General features: G+C 34.0%; 1 protein-coding gene across 2 annotated transcripts in view; it reads left to right on the top strand.

The window, feature by feature from the left end:
- Window positions 1-15111, top strand: part of SEMA3D (semaphorin 3D) — a 203422-nt gene that overhangs the window by 67885 nt on the left and 120426 nt on the right. For both annotated transcript variants that reach the window (XM_017956998.3, XM_009203529.4), the window contains one exon: window positions 4200-4391. In XM_017956998.3, coding sequence (XP_017812487.1) covers window positions 4241-4391 — 151 coding nt within the window. In that variant the 5' untranslated portion in view covers window positions 4200-4240. The remainder of the gene's footprint in view (window positions 1-4199; window positions 4392-15111) is intronic.

Genomic DNA, 15111 nt, shown 5'->3' with positions numbered 1-15111 from the left:
CTTGGGTTTAGATTATGCATTTGGATCTCTGATTTAGTGGAACAGTGTGTAAAAGTCTCTCATAATCAGAACACTCCCTATTGGCTCCACATCTGAAGATCCCCAAGAGTGCTGTTTCTATCAGGGAGCATCTGGAATAGATTATATTCAGTTAATTGGCTCCAGATCAAGCTTGTTACAGACAGTAGCATGCAGTATAACCTATGCATTTCACTAAATCCACCCACTTTGGGTTAAATCACACCTACTTCTCTCCATAATTCATCCCAGATGCACAACACACACACATGTGCACATAACACACACGCACACACACACGAAGACGGCAAAATATCAACAGAGTAGGGAGGAGGTTGTTGGCAAGATTAATCCGTAAATTATCTCAATTAAAAGATTAACTATTGAATTTATAGGATTGTTGGGAAGAAAAACAAAGAATCAGGACCAGCAGATTGTAGGTCTTGACTGTTTTATAGTAGAAAAATATATAAAGGCTTTTATTTTAAGTTCCAGAAGTATCGCCATTTTTGCTTTATTTTGTTCCTCCAAGTACAGGTTCAGCACACATAGGCACTTCTCAGAATGTCTTAGTAGGAAAGCAGGGCTTTGATTTTTAACTTATTTAACAATATTAATTAGTTGGGTTACAAGGAACAGTGTTACTACTGTTCATTGAAAACCAAAACATCAATCTTCTCAACTTACGACGTTAGAGGCACAGGGCATGTCTTAGCGATTAATGACCAGTTGGAGGAGTGGATATCTCAATGCATAGCCAAGGGCCATTAACCCCAACTAGTCATTAATTCCCAGGAAATGTCCTGCACTAAGGTCATTATTGCTAATAAAATGCACATATGGAAAATTCCCTCTTTTTTGCCTATGTATATAAACATACATTCACATTACATGCATTGTTATATGTCATAAAAAAGTATTTCACATGTCCAGAAGCTAAAAAAAAAAAAAAAAAAAAAAGTATAATGAGAAATTTAATATATTTAGTCTCTACATTCCTCTTACCTTTCATTTTTTTTAGAGGGTATGGGTAGGAGGGAGAATACATGTTTGTATGCCAAGGCTGTGACTCTGCTGCAATCAGATATCTGTGCTTTGCTAATAATGTGAATACAAGAAACAACGGAAGGAACAGGGTAATGGAATTGGAGAAGCACTGATGAATGTGGGTGGAACAGCACACTTGATCAATACCAAAGGCAGTATGGAGTGATCATATGTATTGTTTCGAGTCATAATATATTAGGTACAAGAACATGCATGAGCCAAATTTAAGAATTAGCTAAAGATTCTCTTTGGTGTGCTTCTGTTCTATGCCCCTGAATTATGCCACATTCTCTTCCTTCTCAGCCATATAACCCAGTCTATCATGCAGCCTGCCTTACTGTTCAGGAGTCCTTAACAAGGTTTCACTGTTTTCTGGAACTGTCTCTGTTTGCTTTCCCAGTCTCTTTTCTCTGTCCTCCAGGAAAGTATACTTGTCTTGTTTAAGCCTATATGATACTCCTTTGAGTTATTTTGCATAGCGTGTCACAAATGTCTCCATTTTAAATTTATTTTATGGTACTTTATTGTTTATAATCAACCATTCCCTTCAGAAAAAAATCTTATTCATTTCCTCACCTTATAAATAGCGATTAGATATGATGCCAATGGCTAAGAATATATATAAGTGAATATATGTTAGATATATTCAAATACCATCGTAAGTTATATAAATATATATTTATTAACGTATAAATATGTAAATATTTAAAACTTGTATTGGAATTTGTGTAAAAGCAGCAAGTTTTTAAGGAGAATCTATAAGTCAAAGAATACTGGTATTCTAACAAGTTAAAACTAACTTTTAAAACTAACAAGTTGTAAGAATGCATTGAGATTGAATGATTCAAAACTCATATATTCAAATCTAATCTGATTTTTTTTTCTGTAGATCAGTTAAAGTAACTGTTTTGTGGCAATAGCATTAATGTGTTCCTACTTGCCTTTAAATAATATAATTTTTAGGACTTTATGTCTTTTTTTAAAAAAGGCTTTATTAGTGTTCTATATTAAAATTAGCATAATTGAAATATTTAAAACTAAAATTTTCATAAAGGGCTGCTGATGGTGTAGGTGTTTTTCGTCAGAAAGACATTCCTGTTGTCTCTCACATTTTATCTAATTAGGGGAAACGTTCAGGAAATGTCAATTAAATGTGACTAAAATATGCAACGTTTGTTATATTTAATACAATATGATTGAAAGAGTATCTAAATCAACTTGATTATCTGCATATGGAGTAACCTTCTAAAAGAAGAATTAAATGTTGACAGATTATATACGAAGAATAATTTAGTATTTCTTGTAGGTATCTTTGAATGTAATGAAAGTGATTGAAGAAACAACTTATTAAGCACTCACTTTTCATTTCATGAAGAAATTCAGCATAAAATTGAAGTCTATCCTTAATTATTTATCATGTATAAACATAATACACATCAAAATTTGATTTTATTTTACTTCCAAAGACTTGACTTAGCTGCTGAGATTTAAGGTAACTGAAAACTTGGTATTCAAAATCTGGGAGACATTTTAATACACTGAAGAGCTGATCTCACTTAAGGAAAATTCATCCCTTATTAGGCCTTCTCTTAAAACTAAACCATATAGGCATAAAATATTGATTCTGAATGTTAACTAATTAGAACATTACTTAAAGTCTAATACTTTTTTATTATGATCAAAGCTATCACCATGCAATGTATCATCAAGGAAATTATGGGTTCTGTGGCCTATTTCCTAGTAAGATGGCAGTAAGTTAATTAACATAGAAGAGAAGTTGAAGACTCTAGCAGGAGCTGAAGATCACTGGTTTCTACCATAATGCAAAGCACCCGAAGACTTAGGTGCGAAGAAAGCAGACTCCAGCTAAAGTCCTGATCATGCGTTGATTTGATCCATCTCTTACTTGCCGTGTACCCCTGGAAGAACTATTTAACTCTGTACCTCAATTTTGTTTCATTGGTGAAGTGAGATAAATAATTACCCACCCTTACTGGTTGTTTTTAAATTAAATCATTTAATCTATGTAAAGCACTTTTCAAAAAGTATTGGGTACATATAAATGCTCAATAAATATGATTTGTAATTTTTATTTCCAGGCTTAGTTTGGAATACGTGTTTTGATTTACTCTACATCTCACAGAAAACAACGAAGTTAGCCTATTTTATGGCAACCCAGTTAATAACCACCCCCTCCTTCTTATAAACGCTTATATTTTAGAATTTGTTTTTCTATTCATTACTTCCCTGTGTGGAATAATATAGGTTTCAGGTAAGATTGCATTGTTCCAGGCATAACACCTATACTGGGGCCCTGACCTAATTAAATTTAGTTTCTCACATTTAAGTGGAATTTTTAAATGTCTCAAACTCAGAAACAAGATAACTTGTCTCAAAATGACAGCTTTTGTCTGTTTTATTTGGTGGACCTTTTTATTTGGGGATGACATGGGGCAAGTATGGGCTTCTATCAGTGAAAGTGGTCTCATCTGATCAAATAATTCAAGTTTCAAAAAAAGTTGGTTCTTGAGATATTTGCTTAAACAAAACACAGAAACAACTTTAGTCAAGGAAAAAATGTTAAATATCAAAATAGTTTAAATTCTAGTGGTGCTTTTATTTCTACATCTGGAGAAAGCCAGTCCTTAATTTTATTCCTCAGTTCCGATTCGTTTCTGTAAGGGTAAAATAAGAGCTATGGAGAAATTATTTTAAAAAATCTATATACATTCAATAAATTATAATTTAGTAAATTGAGGAAAACCTGCCAACTGCTATCTTAATAGTTTTTTTTTTTTTTTTTTTTTTTTTGATACTTTAAGTTCTGGGATACATGTGCAAAACATGCAGGTTTCTTACATAGGTATACACGTGCCATGGTGGTTTGCTGCAACCATTAACCTGTCATCTACATTAGGTATTTCCCCTAACGCTCTCCCTCTCCCAGCCTCCCAGCCCCCAACAGGCCCTGGTGTGTGATGTTCCCTTCCCTCTGTCCATGTGTTCTCATTGTTCAACTCCCACTTCTGAGTGAGATGATGTGGTGTCTGGTTTTCTGTTCCTGTGTCAGTTTGCTGATACCTTAATAGTTTTTTTTTTTTGGTTTTTTTTTTTTTTTTTTTACTCTTTCTTAGATTTAAATTAACACTGTTGGAAAGAGAACATTGTTTTCATCATGAATGCTAATAAAGATGAGAGACTTAAGGCCAGAAGCCAAGATTTTCACCTTTTTCCTGCTTTGATGATGCTAAGCATGGCCATGTTGTTTCTTCCAGTCATTGGCACTTCAAAACAAAATATTCCAAGACTCAAGCTAACCTACAAAGGTAAATATATACATATTTTCTAAATTGTTTATTAAGATTTTTAAATGTCTTTTTTGACTGCTATATTTTTTCTTTTTAGAAAAGCATATTGGCTTCTGTGAAATGTTTATTATGTTGGCATCAATTCATAAAATAGAATTATAGAACACAAAGCCCAATCACTCATTTTTATGAGGAAAAATATGCTAAAGCTATTCAAGTATGCTTTTCAGCCCAGTATTTATAATAATCAGTTTGATCTGCAAGTGGTAAATGGTTTGGTGTTAAAACAAATCAATCCTTAAAAATAGAAAAATGTTAACTAATTTCACATAACTCTTGCTAGTTTATTCCTAGTCAGAGGGGATTTTTTTTAAAAAAACACAGTAAGATATCTTCAAAAAGAACTTAAGACAGCAGGATAGCTTCAAGTTCTCAACTACATATGTATTTGGTAATAGAAAAAGACAATGTGAAAGGTTTAAAATACAAAAAAGATGAAACAACTTTGCTAAAAAATGAAATCTGCTAAGCTAGTTTTTAAATGTTTGATATAACAGCAAAGTTTATATGAATTACGGTTGGTCATCTTTGTGTGTGTCTGTGTCCAGTTTCATGCCCAAATAGTTTTTACTTTGGTTTTCCTTTTTGATGTACTCTGGGGTTCATTAATACCTCAAGAAATAAAAGGGATGTAGGGAGAATAAAACTTCTTTATTCTCAAAGTGGTAGGCAAAAATTATGCTGGCAATTTGATATCCTCTGATCTCTTTAAGATGACATTTTATAGACAAACAAAATACTAATAAAAGCATGTTGGATGTTAAATCTAAGAGTAAGTTGAATTAGCACATTATATCCATTACAAATCTTATATGTTGGTATTTGTACAGAATATATGTCATGTATTAAAGAGTTAAACAATTTATATATTTTTGAGTTCTTATGTTTTTATATGTATCAAACTCATTTGAATTGGAAGTCTATTTTTTGGTAATCTACGATGTTTTTATCTGGAAACATTGATCACATTATGAAATATAATTTATTGATGTCTTATTTAATCAATAATTAAAACCTTTATTTTTTTCTTTTTGAGATGATGTCTCATTCTGTTGCCCAGGCTGGAGGGCAGGGCATGATCTCGGCTCACTGCAACCTCCATCTTCCGGGTTCAAGCGACTCTCCCACCTCAGCCTCCTGAGTAGCTGGGATTACAGGTGCCCACCACCACACTTGATTAATTTTTGTATTTTTAATAGAGATAGAGTTTCACCATGTTGGCCAGGCTGGTCTCGAACTCCTGACCTCAAGTGATCCGCCCACCTCGGCCTCCCAAAGTGCTGGGATTACAGGCTTAAGCCATCTCGCCCGGCCATAATCAATAACTAAAACCTGTATTTGATTGTCTTCCATTTCTTAATCATAGATATATTCAATTTTCTGTCATTCCCCTAAAATTATCTTAGTTTCAAGTGAACATTAACAGTTATGGCAAGGTTTAGGCCATAAATAAAAAACAAAGTCAAGGCTTTTAACCATGCCAGTATAAACAGTACTGAATTATGCCTTCTTCCATAAACAACTATTCATCTAGATAAACTATATGAAGCAACTATTTTTAGACATTGAGCAATAGGCAGCAAAGATGAAAGAAAGAAACTACCAGTGGTACATGCCTATAACCCTAGCTATTCAAGAGGCTGAAGCGAGAAGATTGCTTTAGCCCAGGGGTTTGACTGCAGTGAGCTAGGATTGCATCACTTTTAGAGACTCTGTCTCTAAAAAAGAAAAAAAAAACAACAAAAAACAAAAACAAAAAAACACACTTAATGGCGCAACTCGGAAAGGGTTTGGGGCAAACGGGGAATTTGTGTGCTGAGCCGAGATATTGAGCTGAAATATTGGAGGTCAAGGAGTGCCGAATGATATAGCAGTTCTGTCCACCCGGAATTTTAAAACTTTACCAGAACCTGGGGCACTCAGTTGACATGCTGCAAGGGTCATTTTATTTTTTAATTTTTATTTTAAGTTCAAGGGCGCATGCCCAGGTTTGTTACATAGGCAAGTTGTGTCATGGAGATTGGTTGTGCAAATTGTTTCATCAAACAAGTATCAAACCCTGTACCCATTAGTTATTTTTCCCGATCCTCTCCCTCCTCCCTACCTCCACGCTCTGATAGTCCCCAGGCTATGTTATTCCCCTCTATGTGTCCACGTGTTGTCATTGGTTAGTTCATACTTATAAGTGAGAACATGTGGTATTTTTTTTTCCTCCATTAGTTGGCTAAGGATAATGGCCTCCAACTCTATCCATGTCCCTTTAAAGAACATGGTCTCATTCTTTTTTTATGGCTGCATAGTATTCCAGGGTATATACGTACAACATTTTCTTTATTCAGTCTATCATTGATAGGCATTTAGGTTGATTCTATGTCTTTGCTAATGTGAATAGTGCTGCAATGAACATACAAATGCATGTGTCTTTATAATAGAAAGATGTATATTTTGGGGGTATATACCCAGTAATGGGATTGCAGTTTCTAATGGTATTTCTGTCTTTAGATCTTCGAGAAGTTGCCACACTGTCTTCCACAATGGTTAAACTAATTTACACTCCCACCAACAGTGTATAAGCATTCAGTTTTCTCCACAACCTTGCCAGCATCTGTTATTTTTGACTTTTTATATCATAGCCATTCTGAGTGACTAGTGTGAGATGGTATCTTGTTGTGGTTTTGATTTGTATTTCTAGAATGATCAGTGGTGTTGAGTTTTGTTTTTTTTTTTCCACATGATTGTTCCCCGCATGTATGTGTTCTCTTGAAAAGCGTCTGTTCATGTCCTTTGCCCACTTTTTAATGGTGTTGTTTATTTAAAACTATAAAAACCCTGAAAGACAACCTAAGCAATACCATTCAGCACATAGGCATAGGCAAAGAGTTCATGATGAAGATGCCAAAAGCAATTGCAACAAAAGCAAAAATTGACAAATGGGATCTCATTAAACTAAAGAGCATCTGAATAGCAAAATAAACTATTAACAGTTGACAGTGAGTAAGCAGGCTTGAGTCAACAGACAACCTGCAGAATCAGAGAAAACTGTTACATATTATGCATCTGACAAAGATCTAATATAAAGCATCTATGAGGAACTTAAACAAATTTACAAGGGTCACATTATAAGAGCTCAGCTATTCTATTCCTACTGTAAGGGATACTTTAGTCCTGCCTTAAAAAACGTGACAATAAGTCTCAAAAGGATTGAACTGATCTTCCAGTAAACTCAATATCCGCGAGAAAAAAAAAAAAAATCTCAACAATTTTTAAAATAAGAAAACCCAAATCAACCATATTCTCAACAATTTAATATCCATAATGTCCAGATACAATAAAAAAAAATTACTAGACCTACAAAGAAACAGGAATATTTAATGATAACAAGGGAAACATGCAGTTAATGGAAGGTAAATTGAAGTGATGCAGATGTTCACATTAGCAAAGATTTTAAAATAGCTATTATGAATATGTTCAAGAATTTAAAAGAAAATGCTATCAAAAGGAATAAGCAGATATGGAATCTCAACAGAGAAGTGAAATGTATTAACAAAACTAAATGAAAACTCTAGTAATGAAAATTGTATCTGAAATTAAAAACTTACTGCATGAATTACAGATTGGAGATAGCAGAACAACATTCAGTAAACCAGAAGATAGAGAAATAGGGATCATCCAATATAAAGAACCCTTGAGTTTTTTACATGTCAATTTATAACATCTTCCATTAAACCAAAGCCATATCTAGAAAGTTATTTTGTATTCCTTATGCTCTTTGTGTGACTATAATGGGATATCTTTAAATTCTTTGAAGCTCTATTGTTTAAATAAATATATATATATATCTTTATATCTGTATCTATCTATAAAAATACATATATCTTTATATCTATATATATTTATATCTATCTCTATATATAGTATCTATATGTATCTCTATATATAGTATCTATCTCTCGATATACTATATATATATAGAGAGAGAGATAGATACTCTTGCTCTGTCTCCTATATGTAGAGAGAGATAGATAGATACTCTATCTATCTCTTATATCTATCTCTGTCTCCTATATGTAGAGAGAGACAGTCTGTCTCCCACACTGGAGTACAGTGGCAAGATCTTGGCTCACTGCAGCCTTGACTTCCTAAGCTCAAGTAATCCTCCCACCTCAGCCTCTGGACTACAAGCATGAGCCATCATGCATGGCTAATTTTTGTATTTTTCGTAGAGACAGAGTTTCACCATGTTGCCCAGGCTTGTCTCCTGGGCTCAAGCAATCCGCCTACTTCAGCCTCCCAAAATGCTGGGGTTATAGGAGTGAGCCACCTTACCTGGCCAAAAGATAATCTTTAAAGCCACAGGTTTCATGTTTTGTTATGGCAGTGCCCATTTCTAAAACCAAAATGTAATTTGGATAACTATTGCTGTATAACAAGCGATCATAAAACTCATTCCCTTAATAAAACAACAATTACTATATCCCTCAGTTTCTCTGGGTCAAGAATTTGGAAAGGCTTAGCTGAGTGGTTCTGGTTTGTACTCTTTAATGGAATTGTAATCAGACAATGGCTAGAGTTATAACAGTAAGGGTCTGGCTGGCATCTCTTCCTTGATGTATCCTCAGGTTCCTCCGAGGGAGTCTTTTCACTTGGGTAGTTTGGGCTTGCTCAGGGCCTCAAGTGCATACATTTAAACAAACAAAGAGGAAGTTTCATTGCCTTTTTATACCTAGCTTTAGAAGTTACATGGCATTGGCTCCAGAGTATTCTATTGGTTGAACCATGAGAAAGCTTCACTCAATTTTAAAAGGAGAGCACAAAGACTGTACTTCTCAATCATAGTAGTGTCAAAGTCACATATGTAAGGAGCTGTGGCATGGGAGGTATTGTTGATACATATATATATGTATATATATACACACATATATAAATTCTTATATATATATATCTGAAATAAATTGATAATAAAAAACAAGTTTATATAGGGTAAAATACTTATTCAGACACTTCACAAACATATACATGGCCAATAAACACTTCAAAATGCTGGCCCTCATGAGTCATTGGGTAAATACAAATTAATATTACAATTAAATACTCTTATATATCTGTTGGAATAGCTAAAAACATGAAACACTGACTATATCAAATATTTGTGAATCTGTGGAACAATTTGAGCTTGCAAACATTGCTAATGTAAGAGTTAAGGTGGAAATTGTTTTGGCAGTTTCTTATACTATTATACATGCACTTACATTCATTTGAAGTTCTAGAACAGGCAAAACTAATCAATGGTTTAAAAATATGATAACAGTTGCCCTTGTTGTTGGGGGACAGAGAGGATTGACTGAGAGGGGCATGAGAGGAAATTTTCTGGGAGTATAGATGTGTTTTCTGTCTTGACAGGGATGTTGAATGCCTAAGTGTAGAGATTTGTCACAACTCATTAAATTGCACATGTAAGGTCTGTCCATTTGCCTATATATAATATTGCCTTAAAAAGAAAATGAATAGAAAACAAACATTAAAATCCAAGGAATAAAGAAAGGATATGGAAAGTTTGAACTAAAGGAATTGAAGACATAAAAAGGGAAACTCTGGTTTCTTTAATACAGTGAATATCGCAAAAGCACTGCACTGACAAACATGGGTAATGCAAACATCACACTTGCAAATATATTTTAATAATTGATAATATTCACTAAAGAGTCATAATGAACAAAACATTGGCATAAGGACTGTGTGTGAATTATCTCATTACCTCGCTGTGAGATGCGTATTATCATCCCTTTCCTATGTATGAGGATACTGAGGTATTGAGAGATTGAGAAATTTGCCAGGGTCACAAATTTAATTCATGGCTCAACTCCTGGGTCAACCCCAGGCTACTTAGAGCTAGGATTCTAGCCAAGTCTCTCTCACTGTAGACATAAGTATTTCCTTCCTGAGGCACTTATCTGTCATAGTGAATAAATTTACAGAAGCATCATGCTGATATTTGACTAAAACTGATTATGTGATTTTCAATTGTCAACATTAAATGAAGTTGAAGAAGATTACATGTACTCTTTAAGATCACTGGGTAGCCAAAAAGATTATTTGATTTTTGTGGGATTTTATGCCATTTGCTAAACTTATTTTTTAAAAGTTGATTGTGATAAATTGTCTTCATAATCAAAATTTCATAGAAAAGTGAGTCTTAATATTAAATCAAATGTATAAATTGTCATCTGAAAATAACAGCTTGTATTAATGTATGTTTTTGGCCTTAGAGCCAACTCTATAAGGATTAAAAATCTTGTTTTATTTATCTTTCTCTAAATTTTCATTCCTCTCAGCACCTTATTCTTATATATAAGGATAATTGATATGTTTTCTTGGAGTAAATGCAAAAAGCTGTACTCTTTTGATGCTTCTTATATTCAGTATTCATTTCAAATTTATAATTTTTTCAGATGTTTTAGGTTGTCTACATGTCAAATGCTGGTAATCAGAAGCAGAGACTGAATGCAGGATAGAAATCCTAGATATCTTCCAACACACCCTCAGCACACACCCATACTTCCCTCCCAGCTCCCCAGGGCTACTGTTAGTGAGTCATTTCTTGACTGTATGCTAATAGAGTAGTCACCTTTGTTAAGAGAACTACTGATAATCCTTTGCTGCTCACAACACACCATTTTAAGGAATGCTGAACCATTTTAATGAATGCAGAGTATTCATTTTGAATATCACAATTGTTCAGCACTGTGAAGTGTATATTTCCCATTCACTTCCAAAAATTTCAAGTTTTCCTATCTGCCTCTGTAAAATCAAGCACTTGAGAAAGAAAGTAGCTCAAATCCTGACATACCACCTTTTAAAAGCTGTCTTTTCCTGGATTTTAAAAAGCTGTGACACAAAAATTACCGTTAATTTTGTGTTCTGGTGGGGCAAACTGCTTACATACCAGATTCCTGCTTCTGAGGTAAGAACCACAACATTTCTTTGACATTTTCATTTTTTCTCTCATGACAACTTATTGACTTGAGATCAGCTGGGACTATCCTTTGCTTAGACAGTATTGAGAGTCTGAAAGGTTATTCTTGGGCACTAATACACTGGTAGAACGTGAGGTTAAAAATAATCAGCCAAAATAAAAAAAAATACTAATTTTAGTTTTAAAAATAATTAACTTTTATGGACATAAAATTAGCTTTGTTATCTCTGCTTTCCATAATTCATATCTTCTCAGTGTAAACCAAAGATGCAGGCAGTCACTCTATTCGTCAAGCTAGAGTTAGCTACTTGGCCCGATCTCAGCTCACTGCAGCCTCCACCTCCCGGGTTCAAGCGATTCTCCTGCCTCAGCCTCCCGAGTAGCTGGGACTACAGGCACATGCTACCAAGCCCAGTTAATTTTTGTATTTTTAGTAGAGATGAGGTTTTACCATGTTGGCCAGGATAGTCTCATTCTCTTGACCTCGTGATCTGCCCACCTTGGCCTCCCAAAGTACTGGGATTGCAGGTGTGAACCAACACGCCCGGCCTATTGAGGGATTTCTTAAAGTATTTCTTAAACAACAAGAGAGTTGTAGCAACTATTTTATCCAAAGAATGCTCTTTAATAAAGACTTAACTGAGAACCTCTGAATCCACAGGAGCTTGGTAGTTTGGTTCCATTGTTGTGCAAAGAAATTTCCCTTTGGTCCATGTTGTGAATTCTTGCATATTTATGACTACTAAACTTTTTTCTTGAATAATAAGTAAGGAATCATGGAGGTCAGAATGTTCTATATTTCCAGGTTTTGTATTATATGATTATTACTATAAATATTTTCTTATAAATTGGGCTTCTCATAGTGACTTCTACAGTTCATGCCACAATTATAAAAATAATATTTGAGAGACGATCTTCTTAAATTGCACAATAATATAAGTATTTTCTATCTCACCATCATCACTATAGACTTTGAATGTGTTGGAGATATTTATACTCAAGAATCACTGGTGTCTGTAACGTTATTTGTTTGGAAAACTCTAGAAGATGAGATAGGTGTAAGTCTTCAGCAAGAAAAGTAACTCATTTAATATTTACCATATATTCATCCATTCTACAAATACGTAATATGGAATCACTATTTACTAGGCATTGTTTTAGATAAAAGTCACTGTCTCATTGGAGCTTATTTTTCACTTAGGGAGACAAACAGTGAACAAGCAAACAAACAGGTGAATATCATTTCAGATAGTGCTAAGTGCTATCAAGACTATAAAGCCAGAGAATGACTGGGCCCAGGTACCCTATTCAGACTTTATCATGTATAAGTCTCACAACACTGTTTTTATACCCATTGTTTTCATACCTACTTTATAGATAAGATACAGGCTTAGAACAGGAGTCTCTTGCCCAGAAGCAAAAAGCTATTCCCAACCAAGTTGTGTGCTTACATTTATCTAGTTCAAGGTCCATGTTATTGTCAACTCACCATGCCCTTGAGGAAAACATTACATTTTCAAGAGAATAAATATTAAGACATAAAAAATAACAAGGTTTTACCATTATTTCTTTAGCATCAAGCTATTTTCAATAACTTCTGATAGTAGTAATTATGTTGTGCACCTCCAACATTTATTAGATGTATATTCATTGACAAGAAAAACTTCAAAATTCCCTTTTGAAATTTTATCTGCTTATCTTATAACTAGGGATTACTGTATCTTCTAGAATTGTTCTTTGTTTTATCAGAATTTTCTAAAAAATGAATAAGTAAGGCTATATATTTTTCTGTAATTTACAAATTATTTAGCTGTGAAATTTAGCATGTGTGTCAAGTAGAGATGTCATTTAACTCATTTAATTTGTTTGATTTGTATTGATACATCTAATAATATGTATTTTATCTGGATTCAGTATGATAAAGCAGTGAATTATTTACCAAGACAGAAAGTGACCAGCACTATGGAGAAAAATGAATCAAGACAGGGAGCTCAGTAGTGGTGGGAGTGCAGTCATCAAATACTGTGGTCAGGAAAGCACTTCCTGAGAGAATATTTTCACAGATGCTTAAGCTAGTCATGCAGATATCAGGAATATTTTTGCAGAAAGAACATCAAGTGCAAAGGCCCTGGAGTGAAAGTGTGTCTGGCATGTATAAGGATCCTAAAGAAGATGGTACGGCTAAACAAATAGCAGGATGGAAGAAAGAAGAAAATTGACTAAATAGAGAGTTAACAGGAGGGAGAAGGGATTAGATCTTCTACTGCTGGCATTTAGTCTGAGTATTATGGGAATCCACTGAAGAATTCTGAGCACAGTCTGACATGATCTGACTCTCAGAATAATAGAATCATTGTAATTTGCATGTTGAGAATACACAGAAAGAAAGAGATCAAGAAATAGGGAGCCAAATTTGAGGCTATTGTAATAATTCATGTGAGAATTAATGATCTGTGGCACAAAGTGATAGGAGTGGATACACATAGATAGAGCCAACAAGATTTGCTGATGAGCTGAATATAAAGTGAGAGAGAAGTCAAAGATGACTCCATGGCTTTTGTGGTTTTGTTTTGTTTTGATGTGGTCTACAGGTGGAGGTACCATTAATTAAAGTGGTAAATACTGTGGAAGAAGTAGTTTTGTGGAGAAGATCAAGTGGACATATTTTGTTTGAGAAGGCTATTAGACACCTAAGTGAGATGCCAAGAAGGCATTTGAGTACATATATAACCCTGAAGTTCACGGAGATGTCAATTGGAGATATGAATTTGGCCATTAACATATAGAAATTTTTAAATCTACAAGACTGTGAAATAATTAAGGGATGAAGCAGAATTCAAAAGACTGGCTTCTGGTATACTACCAAGTCAGGAGATGGGATAAAGGAAGAATTAACTGCAAAGTGAACTGAAGAGGAATGCCCAGGTATATAGGAGAAAAATTAGGAGTTATAATACAAAAGGCATTAAATGAAAAAAGTAAAAGGAAAGGGATAATCAGTGGTGTCAAAGTCAGGTAATACGTCTAGAGAGATGACAACTAAAAAGTAACATTAAATTTAACAGAGCTCACTGTTGACTTTGATAAAAGCAGTGTCTGAGTGTGCCAGCCAAAGCCCGATTAGGATGGATTCTTGAGAGCATGGGACTGGAGACACTGACTATAGATAATTCTCTCAAGGAAATTTTTGATAATTGTGACATAGGCATTAGCTGGAGGAGCAAAGCGATCAAGATACTTATTTTAATGCAAGAAATAACAACATATTTGTATTTTAATTGAAATAATCTAGAAGAATAATAATTGATGATTCAGGAGACATGACGGATAATCTACACCTTATTGAAGAAAGTATTGATGAGATTATTTTCCCTAAAACAGGGTACATTTAGAACATGTATTAATAAAAGTGGCTTATTTTGCATAATAAAGTTCATTATCAGTTGCAACTATTGTCTAGAAAGGAAGCTAGGTTAAACATAAACAAGTTTTCAAGGAGAAATGCTTAAGTACGATATAATGATACAGGCTGTAGGCACTATATATGTTTAGGAGATTAATATGTAAAGATTTGGAAACAAAAATACAGACAGATTAAATAATAATGCTAGGGTCACATAAGTAGATAATTTTTTTAAAAACCTGATGTTCAGATCTAAATCCACTGTTTTTTAGTAAAATAATGTTTGTATTATTAATACAACT

Source organism: Papio anubis, chromosome 4 (genome assembly GCF_008728515.1).
Source record: "Papio anubis isolate 15944 chromosome 4, Panubis1.0, whole genome shotgun sequence".
Lineage (NCBI taxonomy): Eukaryota > Metazoa > Chordata > Mammalia > Primates > Cercopithecidae > Papio > Papio anubis.
Note: the sequence above shows the minus strand (reverse complement) of the source record. Positions and strands in the feature narration are given on the sequence as shown.